We start from the raw sequence: 14,112 nt of genomic DNA on the forward strand, positions 1-14,112 counted from the left end.
GATATTTTATATATATTGACTTTTTCTCCAAATAAAGTTTTTGCTCATTCCGACCCCTAAATATTATCCGACCATCATCAAAATCAATAGGCTTCTTCCTCTGTGAGACCCTCATTAACCCTCGAAATTTCGTGACGATCCGATCAAAATTGCGCCCAGTAGCGTGATTTCCAAAAAATGGGATGAATTACCGACTATTGTGATATCTCCGCTATTTAGTCACCTACGCCGACCTAGTTTGCATCATTGTAAAGATGGGATCTTCTACTTTCATAGTAAGGCTTTGCTTTTGGAAAGTATCCAACCAAAGCTGTGATATTCGTCATTATAACTAAAATCGCAATAATGAAAATTTGGGTTTAATTTGCGACTATTGTGATATCTTCGTTGTTTGATCACCCACGAGAACTTACTTTACATCGTTAGAAAGGTGATATTTTCTTTTTTCATTGTCAGGTTTTTCTTTTGGTATACCCCTTATAGAAGCTGAGATATTAGCTTTGGAAAAAAACGTTGTTTTTTGTCCAAATAAGTTTTTTGCCCATTCCAAACCCTAAATATTGTTCGACCCTCACCAAAATCAATAGGCTTCTTCCTCTTTGAGATCCCCACAGGGACGTAGCCAGGATTTCATTTCGGGGGGGGGGCCCACCAAAATTTTGAAAGTTCATTTTAGCGAAAATGTCTTATTTAGCAAAGATGTAAACCTTATTTTTCATTACTTTTTTTTTTAATTCAAATGGCGTAAGAATTCTTGGCCAATTCTATCTTGTTTTTAGAACTTTTTGACAATATGTCACAGTTAATATATGGTCAAAACAATGAATATAATTATTAATAATACCATATATTTTTGGACGTATCATTTATCAAATAATTCACAACTACAGTGAATGTTATGAAATTCAGTGATATCAGTTCGGTAAGACCAAAAGAAAGCGAATACAATCGGGAAACCTTAGAAATATCATAACATTTAATTTTCAAATATATGCAAAAAACCGATGTCTACTTATCACAAAGAATTTCTGAAGACCGAGAACCAATGCTGAGCATTAGTTAGTCTATCCATCAAGACATTCTAGCACCTAATCGCGGTTATGTAAATGACAAATTCTGTCGCCAAATCATGCATCTGTCAATAGACTAATTTTGGCGTCCAATCGTCGGACTTCACTTATAGAAATTCTGGTTTCCTATCCTGGATCTTCTCATAAATTGATCAGGAACAAGGGAAACTCTGGAATCCAGTCTTAAATTCTTTTAAAATTAAATTATGTCGCCCAATCCAAGGTATATACCTGTATACATTCTTTTAGCAATAATCCATAAACACAATTTTTCCCAATCTACATTTTTTATACTCTCAGCCTTTAGCCAAAATGTGCCTCATCGAAATAATGGCTTTAGGGCCAAAGTGTGTTTGGAAGAAATCTGTTTCAGAAAACTTGGAGTCGACTTAGCTATGTCCGTTCGTCTGGGTAGCTGCCTGGAGATCACGATAATTCTCAAACATATCAACCGATTCGATCCAAAATTTGGCCTTCGTGATATTTTGATCAACTTCGAAGATGGGCCGGCAAACTTCCGCAAAGTATTTCAAAAATTTTCAGCGAAGTGCAGTTTAAGACCTCCCTGAATAAGCTGTATAAGCTTAAGACCTCAATGGTCATGGCTTAACTTCCTTTATGCTAATAATAGTTATAAGTAAAAATATGAAATAAATAAATTAATAAATAAAAATAACTCTCTGGAAACGCTTTGCTTTTTTGCAACAAGCGTTCTCGGGGCCCCTATTACTACAGTAAAGTTTTTCAGAGGCAAGTCTATACTTCCAGAGAAAATGGCTCAAAGCTGTAAAGAACACCTAAGGCAATCATGTGTAGTGGCTAGTGCGCACGACAACTTTCGATCCGGATACTGCGTTGGTCCAAACTTTGTTTATCGTAATATTTCTGCGAGCCTTATATATACAAAATTCGAAGATGGTGCTTTTCGGTCTACTTCTTCTGGTATTTCCACCCCCCTCCCCTCAAATTTCAAGAATTTTAGCTAATGTGGTACTGGGGTGCCTCCCTCACAAACCTTCAAAATAGTTGTTCAAATGCAATTTAAGATCTATTTGAGGATCATTAGAAATTTTTACTGAAGGTATTCCTTGTGTTTAAAGCGGTATTATGTTTTTCGTGGGTAAGTCCATATTTCCTGACATAAGGGTCAAAAGATGAAAATTATATTGTGGCGAACTGAAATGACTGGTGGCCGCAATATCTTTTAAAATTAATGACTCCCAATATAAGATCTACTCCCAAAATGAACTATGTCGGTCCAGTCCATTTCTCCATACCTCCTCCGCATATCTTGTTTGCAAGTTCATACGTCCAAAATGGCTACACATTTCTGAAAATCTCCTAATACATAGTTTTTGGGTTTAATTATTTTGGCTGTGTAGCTGCTATTCGATCTTTCTATAGATTAAAGTTTTAATTCACACAGGCTCAGGGTATATTCCTGTCCGCAAAGTTGAAGGTACTCCCCAAAATACAATTGATGTGGGTTTCTATGACGTTTTCTTCTGGTTTTATTCAAAGAGTAATCGACAGAAAAATCATTGAAGATCAAATTCATTGTAATTTTGAAATATTGGAAATAATATGTAATAAATTATCATATATATATAAAGTAGAAAAATGTTTGTACGTTTGTTTCTTTGTTTGAAGTTTATGGACTCAAAAACCGCTGAACTGATCTTCCTGAAATTTTCAGAGTGTATCACTACATGGCCTGAAAGTAACATAGGCTATAACATTTTCTGAAATTCCGCGTTGATCCGGAAAAATAGCATCAGAATCGGAGGTACCTCCAAAAATTTATATTTTTTATGCAAATATCTATAGAATGGTAACAGATAATGTCTCCAATTTTTGGATGTGTGCAGGAATTTGGTCTAGAAATCAATTTGCCAAATTATATTGAAATCGGTTCAGATTTGGATATAGCGCTCATATATATTTTCTTTCGAGTTCATGTATTTGATGCACCAAACACGCTTTATATACCCGATTTTTAATGAAAGTTGGAATGAGTGACTAAAATTGGCCCACAAATAAATTTGTCAAAATATATTTTACCTTTTTCGGGGTAGCGAAGGGCACCGGGTTCAGCTAGTAAAATATAAACATTGACCTCAAGCTCAATAATTTAGATTTTGTTAACATTCGAAAGGTCGAACAAAACAAAATTCGACAGAAAAATATTTTTGTCCAATAGACAGTTACGACACTGCGGTGGAACAGAAATTATATCATAAAAAATGGTTGATATAGTTTTTCTATTGCAAATTTCAAACATAATAAAGAATTTGTAATTGTTATGAATTTCAAAATAGTTCATTATAAAAACGTGTTAGAGAAAATATACAAACACTGTTGAATTGCTCTTATAAAAAATTTCAAAAACAAACTATCGCAAATATGTTTTTTGTGGATGTTGTTTATAAGCCAAAGTATTGGACGTAATTTGTTACAAACGTTCAACGTTTATTTGTATTTAATAAACGTTTTGTTCTGAACTCAGTAACACTTACAGTCAGCCTAAAATTCCGATTAAACGCTTAAACAACACCTTAAAACTAAACAAGAACTATACATAAAATTGATCAAAAAGCCTAACTTGTTCATTATTTTTATATTTTCAAATATGTTGGATAATAAGTATACCAATGTAGTTAAATAATTACACTGTGCCACAAATTGGAACTCAAGGTCTGTGCGGTGGAAAATTCCTTCTGGAGATGATAGCCCTTAGTGGGTATATTAAGAACCCAAAAGGAAATTTTCCCCATAGGTCAAGATTCTGAGATATCGCGCGAAGATATCACAATAGTCGCAAATAAACCCCAAATTTTCATGTTTGCGATTTCAGTTATAATGACGAATATCACAGATTTGGCTGGGGACTTTCCAAAAGCAAAGCCTGACTATGAAAGTAGAAGATTCCACCTTTACAACGATGCAAACTCAGTCGGCGTAGGTGACCAAATAGCGGAGATATCACAATAGTCGGTAATTCATCCCATTTTTCCATTTTTTTTGGAAATCACGCTACAGGCCGCAATTTTGATCGGTTCGTCACGAAATTTTGAGAGTTAATGGGGATCTCAAAGGGGAAGAAGCCTATTGATTTTGGTGAGGGTCGAATATAATTTAGGGGTCGGAATGGGCAAAAAACTTATTTGGATAAAAATACAACGTTTTTTTCCAAAGCTAATATCTCAGCTTCTATAAGGGGTATACCAAAAGCAAAACCTGACAATGAAGGTAGAAAATATCACCTTTCTAACGATGTAAAGTAGGTTCTCGTGAGTTAGTTATAATGACGAATATCACAGCTTTGGTTGGGGACTTACCAAAAGCAAAGCCTTACTATGAAAGTAGAAGATCCCATCTTTACAATGATGCAAACTAGGTCGGCGTAGGTGACCAAATAACGGAGATATCGCAATATTCGATAATACATCCCATTTTTTCATTTTTTTGGAAATCACGCTACTGGGCGCAATTTTGATCGGATCGTCACGAAATTTCGAGGGTTAATGAGGGTCTCACAGAGGAAGAAGCGTATTGATTTTGATGATGGTCGGATAATATTTAGGGGTCGGAATGAGCAAAAACTTTATTTGGAGAAAAAGTCAACATTTTATTCCAAAACAAATATCTCAGCTTCTATAAGGCGTCTACAAAAAGCAAAACCTGGCAATGAAAGTAAAAAATATCACCTTTACAACAATGTAACGTAAGTTGTCGTAGGTGGTCTAACAACGAAGATATCGCAATAGTCGCTAATAAAACCCAACTTCTCATTTTTGCGATTTTAATAATAATGACGGATATCACACCTTTGGTTGGAGACCTTCTAAAAGCAAAGCCTGACTAAGAAAGTAGAAAATCCCATCTTTGAGATTATGCAAAGTAGGTTGACGTAGGTAGTCAAATAATAGAGATATCGCAATAGTCGTTAATGCTTCCCTTTTTCCACTTTTTCTGCAATCACACTACAGGTCGGAATTTTGATCGGATCATCACGAAATTTTCTCACAGAGATAGAATCCTATTGATGTTGGTGATGTCGACAGTAGTAAAATATAAAATTAAATATTAATTATTTTGGTTCAGTTCGCCTTAAGTCATTTGGTATAAAAGCCAGATAGGTGAAAACTTTCGTATCTCCACAAAAGAAATGTTTTCGAGTGAAAAGATTATTCACAGAGGTAGTGGTGTAGGGTATCACATAGTCGGCCCCGTACCGACTATAGCTTGTTCTCACTTTTTTATTAATATCCTTGAGGTCTGTCCAATTAATGCATTTCCTCGCTCGCAATGTTAAGAAAAGGTTTACCACATATTGTCTTATTCATCCATTGTCTTCTTGAAAGCATCAGTAGAAGTTATTTACTTGAATCACTAAGTGATATTTCGCCATTCCCATAACACTAAACCAAACTTAATAAATGACTAAAAAAATAATCTAATTATACCCTCAGCCTTTAGGCTAAAGAGGGTATTTACACTTTGATACGACCAAAAATGTGCCTCATCGAAATAATGGTTTTAGACCCCAAGTATGTTTGTACGATATCCGTTTCAGACAATTTTGAGTAGATCTAGCAATGTCCGTCCGTCTGTCTGTCTGTCCGTCTGTCTGTCTGTCTGTCTGGTTGGTGCGCACGATAACTCTCGAACGGATCAATCGATTCGGTTCAAATTTTGGGTATCGAAATATTTTGTCCAGATTCGATTTAAGTTCGAAGATGGGCCATATAGGTCCACTCCTTCAGGTACCTCCCCCACAAATGTTCAAAAATTGTCGCTAAACTTGTGCGCACGATAACTCTTGTAGGGAATAACCGATTTGGTCCATACTTTGCACATCGTGTAATTTCTACCAAACTTAGATGAGGTTCCAATATGGACTCAATCGGTCCACTCCTTCGGGTACCTCCCACACAAAATTTCGGAAAAGTTCAGTTTAGGACCTGGCCGCGAATCGCTTTGATTTTTGTTTACGCAAGTTGTATTCGCTGTCCTCTATACGACGCTGTAAGTTTCATTAGGGGCAAGTCCATACTTCCTGAGAAAATAGGCTGAAAGTTACAAAAAACCCTATGACACCGTGTGTAGTGGTTGGAGCGCAATATAACTCTCGAACGGATCTGCCGATTCGGTCCAAAATTTGGCTTTCGTAATATTTTGTCCAAACTTAGTTCAAGTTCAAAGATGGATTATATCGGTCCACTCCTTCCGGTACCTCCCCCACAAAAGTTCGAAAATGTTCGGAAAATTTGTGCGTACGATATCTCTTGAAGGGAGTAACCGATTTGGTCCATACTTTGCACATTATGAAATTTCTACCAGACTTAGATGAGGTTCCAATATGGATTCAATCGGTAAACTCCTTCGAGTACCTCCCACACAAAATTTCGGAAAAGTTCAGTTTAGGACCTGCTTTCGAATCGCCTTGGTTTTTGTTGTAACAGCTTGTATTCACTGTCCTCTATACGAAGGTACAGGTTTCCTCAGGGGTAAGTCCATACTTCCTGAAAAATAGCCTGAAAGTTGATAAACAAACCCTATGACACCATATTTATGGGTGGAAGCGCAAGATAATTCTCGAACTATATGCCGATTCCGGCTAAAATTTGGCCTTCGTAATATTGTTTCCAAATTTAGTTTAAGTTCCAATTTTAATTTAAATTTAGTTTAAGCAAGTCCTTACTTCTTGAGATACAGCCCGAAGGATGTAAAAACCCCCTATGGCACCCCCATGGTCTATGTCGGTCCATTGCTTTAAGTACCTTTTCCGCAAAATTTTTGAACTTTAAACCTAATCAATATTTTTGTCGGTTCAAAATTTTGAAACCCCCTAAATACATAAGTTTTTTGTGAAAAAAGTGTTTCAATTTGCACAGGCTGAGGGTATATCTCTGTCGGCAAAGCCGACTGATACTTTTTTACTTGTTATAAACTTACTTAGCAACATTTCAAACCCATTTAAAACCTTAATTCAAAAATTGTATTTATGTAGTTTCGGTAAAACATCCATAAATAATTTATAACAAATTCTCTACATTCTTTTCTTTCTTTCTCCCGCAGAGCTCGTGGCTACCCAGAACCCATTGTGACTTGGCGCCGTGAAGATGGAAATGAAATTGTTCTCAAAGATAGTGTTGGCACTAAAACTTTAGGTAATTAAATTCAATACCCAACCACAACCCCTATAATGATAGTTCAACAATAATTTGTTCAACTATTTTATAACTTTGACCACACTAATTTGCCCAATGAGTGAATGAATGAATTTCTCTCATTCTCTTCGCTACACTTTTATTTTTACACATTCTGCAATGATGATTATTTTTGCACTTCGTTACAGTGTCCTCTTATCGGGGTGAAGTATTGAAGCTGGCAAAAATTTCTCGCAATGAAATGGGTTCATATCTCTGCATAGCATCAAATGGTGTACCACCATCGGTTTCCAAAAGGATATCACTGAGTATACACTGTAAGTAGCCGCCACACTCAACTCAACTTAACTAACAACTTGATATCAAAGTATTTGAAATATTTTGCACAAAAATTTAGTCTATGTGTATAAATACGTATGTGTGTATTAAGAGAGAAATATATAAACCACATATAAGAAATGGTTTAAAAGCTTGCCATGAATGCAAACTAAAATGAAGCACAAAAAAGAAGAAACAAAGAACGTCCATTCTCATAGTTACAGTTTATAAAAGTTAAATACAGCTCATTAATTACCCCTAGAAATAAAGACACTACGACATTAGAATGGCAAGCAAAATGTTGGACAAAAAACGGACACAGCAACCACCAACATTGTGATGATGGTGTTTAGTAACTGCAACCTAGTCCTGGTAAAATCATAAAAAATCAAAGCATTTTTTCACCGCTTCGCTTTTCCCTTTTTGCATCTGGCAATTACACCTTTGTTCCGAGACATCACATAATGTTTATCTACTTTACTGCTTGTTACCTTCAGTCAAACATTGTCAACGACAAAAACACCAATGAAGATTTTTCCAGGTTTTTGCAAATCTTTACTTTCACCCGCCATCATCATTACCATTGGTGACTGCTGCTCATGCTGAGCTTTTCCCTCGATAAGCAAGAACATCATCAAACTCTATTACCGCATCATTATGATCTTTCGTCTTTCGGTGTTCATTATCAACTTTGGTCGAAGTGGTTTTTGTGCATACGAGGTGTATGTAAAAGGTTATGTTGATACGTATGGAATGTTATATCGCCCCATATTGTTGAAAATATACTTAAACAAATTAAAGCCACGCCAGACATAACAATCGACTCCGTCCAACGACTGCCGAACTTTCTTAACGTCTCTAGACGTCGAAATTCCCACAAACATGGAACGACGCCCATTATAACTTCGTAGATTTAATATATCATTGTTTCAGAGATCCGACCTAACGCTTCATATGTTGGGGAAGGATATATGTGTATTAGAGTGACCCAAAAAACAATTTTTTGATTTGATTTCCTACCCCCTAATTATACCCTCAGCATTTACGCTAACAAGGGTATATACACTTTCATACGGACAAAATGTGCCTCATCGAAGTAATGGTTTTAGACCCAGAGTATGTTGGGACGAAATCCGTTTCAGAAAATTTGGAGTCGATTTAGCAATGCCCGTCCCTCTGCCTGTCTGGTAGGTGCGCAAGATAACTCTAGAAAGGATCAACCGATTCGATCCAAATTTTGGTTATCGTAATATTTTGCCTAAACTTAGTATAATTTCGAAGATGGGCCATATCGGTCCACTTCTTCGGGTACCTCCCCCACAAAAGTTCGAAAATCTTCAGAAAATTTGTGCGCACGTTAAATATTGAAGGGTGTAACTGATTTGGTCCATACTATGCACATCGTGAAATTTCTACCAGACTTAGATGATGTTACAATATGGACTCAATCGGTCCACGTCTTCGGGTACCTCCCACACAAAGTTTCGGAAAAGTTCAGTTTAGGACCTGCTCTCGAATCCCTTTGATTTTTGTTGTAGCAACTTGCATTCACTACCGCCATACGACGGTATAAGTTTCATCAGGGGCAGGTCCATACTTCCTGAGAAAATAGACTGAAAGGTAAAAAACCCTATGACACCGTGTGTAGTGGTTGAAGTGGTCAAAAATTTGGCCTTCGTAATATTTTGTTCAAACATAGTTCCAGTTCGAAGATAATCCATATCTGCCCACTCCTTCAGGTACCTCCCCCACAAAAGTTCAAAAATGTTCGGAAAAATTGTACGCAATACGATAACTCTTGAAGGGAGTGACTGATTTAGTTCATACTTTACACATATCTACCAGGTATAGATCAGTTGTGGGATTCTTCAACACATTTTTTGGTTGCCGACAAAAATCGGTAAAATTAAAACGCAAAATTATGAAGGAAAAGTTCAAATAAAAGTTGACAACACTACAGCTATCGGTAGAACTTTGCGACTACTTTTTATTGGTCGTTAATTTACCAAATAATATCGTTAATTACCGAAATTATAATCATTTTAATTTTACCGATCTTTGTCGATAACCAAAAAATGTGCTAGAGAATCCCACTACAGGTATTTGTCCACACCTTTGGGTACCTCTCACACAGAATTTCGTATATGTTCACTTTAGGACCTGCACTCAGATCACTTTGATTTTTGTTGAAGAAACTTCCATTCACCGAACCCCATTACGATGATACAAGTTTTTCAGGGGCAATAAATAATTCCTGAGCAAATAGCCCGAAAGTTGTAAAAAACCCTATGGCACCATGTCTGGTGGCTGGAACGCACTACAGCACTCGAACTGGTTAACCGATTTGGTCCGAAATTTGGCCTTCGCCTTGCCCCTGAAAAAATTTAGCCCAACTTAGTTTCATTCGAAGATGGACAATACTGGTCCACAACTTCCAGTACTTCCCCCCAAAATTTAAAACATGTCACTGAAATTGTATTTACGATACACATTCTTGAACGGGGTAATCAATTTGGTCCAAACTTTGGATCTTTTTTACGAATTTTTGCAGGATTCGTTTTTTATCCACAAAAATGAACTGGAAAGTTCATTCATCGATTGAACCATATTTGCGGAACTTAGAGAATTTTCGCGAAAATGCACAAAGATCGCTAGGTTGACACTTTAACCTATCGTCGAATACCCGAAGTCAGACCAAATCTCCCAGTAGAGACGGCAAGGCTAGAAAATGTGTTAACATGTTAGCCCGACATTTCTCTAGCCGCATTTTCCTTACCAAGGGCATAACAACTGCCCACAATTTCAATTTTTTTTCTAACTACCGCTTCAGAGATTATCTCGGTACCTTCTTATTTTCCGCAACATACGAACATGCCAGGAGAGACAAGGGAAGCGCAGACTCATTCTTTTTATACCCTCAGCCTTTAGGCTAAAGAGGGTATATACACTTTGATACGACCAAAAATGTGTCTAATCGAAATAATGGGTTTAGACCCCAAGTATGTTTTGGACAAAATTCGTTTAAGACAATTGGGAGTCAATTTGCCCATGTACGTCCGGCTGGTTGGTGTGCACGATAACTCTCGAACGAAGCAACCGATCGGATCCAAAATTTGGCATTCGTAATATTTTGCCCAAACCGAATTAATCATAACTTTGGTAATACTATTTTTTCGACATAGGTCGGGTTCGGATATGGACTATATCGGTTCACTCCTTCGGCTACTTCCCACTAGAGTTCGGCAATCTCGTTCAATTGAACGATCCGGATCACTGTCCTCGTTCAAAGGCGAATGAGTAACATCATAAAAACCAATGTGTGAAATTAAGTATACGCAGTTTTGTCAAAGAAATTACCGATGTCCATTGAACGAGATACGGATCCGGATCGTTCAATCGAACGAAATTGCCCAACTCTACTTCCCACACAAAATTCGGAAACAGTGAAGTTTAAGACCTCCTCTCGGATCGTTTTGAATTTTTTCAGCAAATTGGCCTTTACCACCTTGACGGCACCAACTAAAGTTGAAAATCCGCAAGATAACACCCGCAGGGAGTTTCTGATTGGTTCAAACATTGTGCATCGTGTTATTTCATCTAGTCATGTATCAGGTTGGAATCTGGACTATATCGATCTCCTTCCTGTACCTTCCACACAAAATTTGGGAAAAATGCAGTTCAAGAACTCATCTCGGATCGTTTTAAAATTTCTCCAAAAAAGTTGTTCTTGCGGGCCTTGTTAGGACGGCGCAATTTTGTTCGGGGCAAGTCCATATTTCCTGAGACAATGGCCCAAAAACTCCAAAAAAGCTTGCCGATACCTACTAAATTGTGTAGTATGTAAGATAACCCTCGAAGGGAAAAACCGATTTGGTCTAAACCTTGTACATCGTATTATATCTTACAGCCTCGAGTTATGTCCGAAGATCGACTATATCGCACCACTCTTTCGGGTAGTTCCCACACAAAGTTAAGTTAGTGAGCAGTTTAAGGACTTCGACAGTTTTTAAATATTTGGCAAGATTTTTGTATGCGACACTCGTTAAAACGGTCCAATTTTTTTCGGGGGCAAATCCATACTTCCACACCACAAACAAAAACTAATAAATAAGTCGGCCTTTTCTACGGCTAAATACCGTCAGAATAGGAACCTTAAGTACCTCCTCCGCAATAGTTCGCCATTTTTGCGCCTAAATCAAGTTTAAGGCTACTTTGTGTTAAAATTTCAATAGGGAGCAGAGCTTGTGATCGGGACTACAATACAACATATTTCGCTGGGGAGGATAATAATTCTTCCTTAGATATGGGCCCTGAAATGTCCCAATATTAAGGGTCATTATTACAACGCTATTGTTGTAACAACTTAATGCGGCTCCGTTTCTATATCCAGGTCTAAGGATGTGCTACTTCTATGGATGTAACCACAAACCTACTGAAGTTAGATGAGTAGTTTTGGCAAGGCAGTTAATGATGTGCAGTGTGTTTTGCATGATAACATCAGTACTCGCCTTATAAGGATTAGACAGCTACACCATCCTGAACGTAGCTGAGCCAAAAGAAATTTTGTTTGTCATGTCAGCTGACGTCCGAATACCGGATCTGTGACTAAATCTGTGTGAGTGCTATTCAAACCTGTTTGATAGGCTGGTTGATCTCTAGATCTGAAGATCCACACTATTATGATACGGATGACTGTCACGGTAAAAACTGAGCAAATACTGCTAAGGAAACCATGCCATGGTGTTACTGTTCTGGCATGTAGATGGTCCACTGATAACATGTGAAGACACCCTGTTCAGCTCTCTGGGCGGCGTTCTGACAGATTTGAGTGCTATTCCATCGGGTTCACGGACCACACTGGCGCCGCATAGCATACCGAAGTGATGCCTCCCTAGTTGGCAGTGGACTTTTGACAACCTTGCTACTACATCTCAGTATGTCGCAGATAGCTGTGGATGCGCGAACAACGTGAACATAATGTCGAATGTGACCCCTAGAATATTGGGTAGTTAGTTGTCGGAATTCGGTTACTATCGACTTTCAGTTCTGTGCTCATATTCGCAGTCCATGAGTTTCATGACACTGGGATGACTAGGGTTGGCTCGATAGACCTCATCACCTTCTCGGCGTCTCGACTGTAGAACTTTGTCTCACATCGGGTATTCGAACAGCAGCAGCTGCAGCTATACTCTCTGGTCGTTTCCGAGGACCGAATATCACGACTCATAATGTGCATTAAAGTCTTCCAAGACCAGACGGTTATGAACTTCCAAAAGGGGGCTGATGTTGGGTCTGTAACCTGGAGTACAGTTATTTATCGGCGGAATGTATACGTTCAGCAAATCTACCTTGGCAGTTCTACACCTGACTGCTTCCCCGTATATTAAAGACTGGTGCAATAGGAAAGCTAATCCCCCAGATCCACTTCTGGTGCGATCCTTCTTCAGTACAATCACAACGATATAAGCTGCAGTTGTATTTGAGATTGGTTGCCCGCTCCGCCGCGACCATGATATTCTTTCGACACATGAAATCACTATTTCCACGATCTTACCCCTCGGAGTCCATTGTAATAATTTTGCAAAAAGTATGCATTTTCAGGGATTGGAACAACAACGGCAGGTGTTAAGTGCTGAGTGATGAGCTGTCGCTGGGGGGACTGCGCGAGGGTCGAGTTTTCTGATGATAATTACCTAGAACAGAATGTCATCACTCCTGATGTGCATTAAATTCCCCTGAGACCAGTCGGCTATGACCTTACAAAAGCGAGTTAAAGCTGTATAATTTAAATAACAGTACAACGGCCGTTCAATTCCTGTCTACTAAGCCCATGAATTCATTAGAGGCTGGCTTCAAGGAGTTAGATCTGCATTGAACATACTGGTGCAAAAGGAAGGTAGTCCACCAAGTCTACTTCTGGAGTTATCAGTAACCATACGTTGTAACAGTCAGAACGATGTAGGCTGCAGTTGTTGTTAAGCTTAGTTGTCCGGACCGCCGAAACCATAATTTTTTTCCGACATACTGAAACATAGTCCTAGTCCAGATCAACCTCTGATATGCACCCACTGCCGACTATCTAAAGCTTCTCACCGAAGCTTGAATATGGTGGAAGTGACAAGCCGATATTGGTCCTGTGTTTTGATCTGTCCAGACACACACCAAAAGAATACGAAGCGGACATCCCCAGATATGCTTCTCTCAACACGGAAAAACGTTAAAAATATAAAAAATATAGGCGAATCGCGGATATTGTATACTTCTGGGCCAATCCGGTGTCGACGAACTCACCACCTTGAAATTGAACCTTCAACCAATAGGGCGTGGTGTTTGGGCGTCTCTAACTACATTTAAATAGAAACTTATACCAAAACTCAGATTTAAGGTTTTGCCGACAACCCATTTAAAGTAGCTTCATGTAAAAATGCAATCCACATGAGAATCATACAACCTGTCTATGTTCCCTTGTGCAATATTTTCCAATGCAAAGTTAAATTCACTTCAGTGTTAATTTGACCTTTCATTGCAAACGGCAAATATTACGTCCAAAT

General features: G+C 38.1%; 1 protein-coding gene across 1 annotated transcript in view; it reads left to right on the plus strand.

Annotated features, from left to right (window-relative positions):
• The window catches only part of DIP-alpha (Dpr-interacting protein alpha), a 242,818-nt gene that overhangs the window by 167,730 nt on the left and 60,976 nt on the right, over nt 1-14,112 (plus strand). The window contains exons 5-6 of the mRNA XM_073976091.1: nt 7,152-7,243; nt 7,432-7,560. Of these exons, the coding sequence (XP_073832192.1) occupies nt 7,152-7,243; nt 7,432-7,560 (221 nt within the window). The remainder of the gene's footprint in view (nt 1-7,151; nt 7,244-7,431; nt 7,561-14,112) is intronic.

Source organism: Musca autumnalis, unplaced genomic scaffold, assembly GCF_047663935.1.
Source record: "Musca autumnalis isolate F117 unplaced genomic scaffold, ASM4766393v1 scaffold_3, whole genome shotgun sequence".
Taxonomy (NCBI): Eukaryota; Metazoa; Arthropoda; class Insecta; order Diptera; family Muscidae; genus Musca; species Musca autumnalis.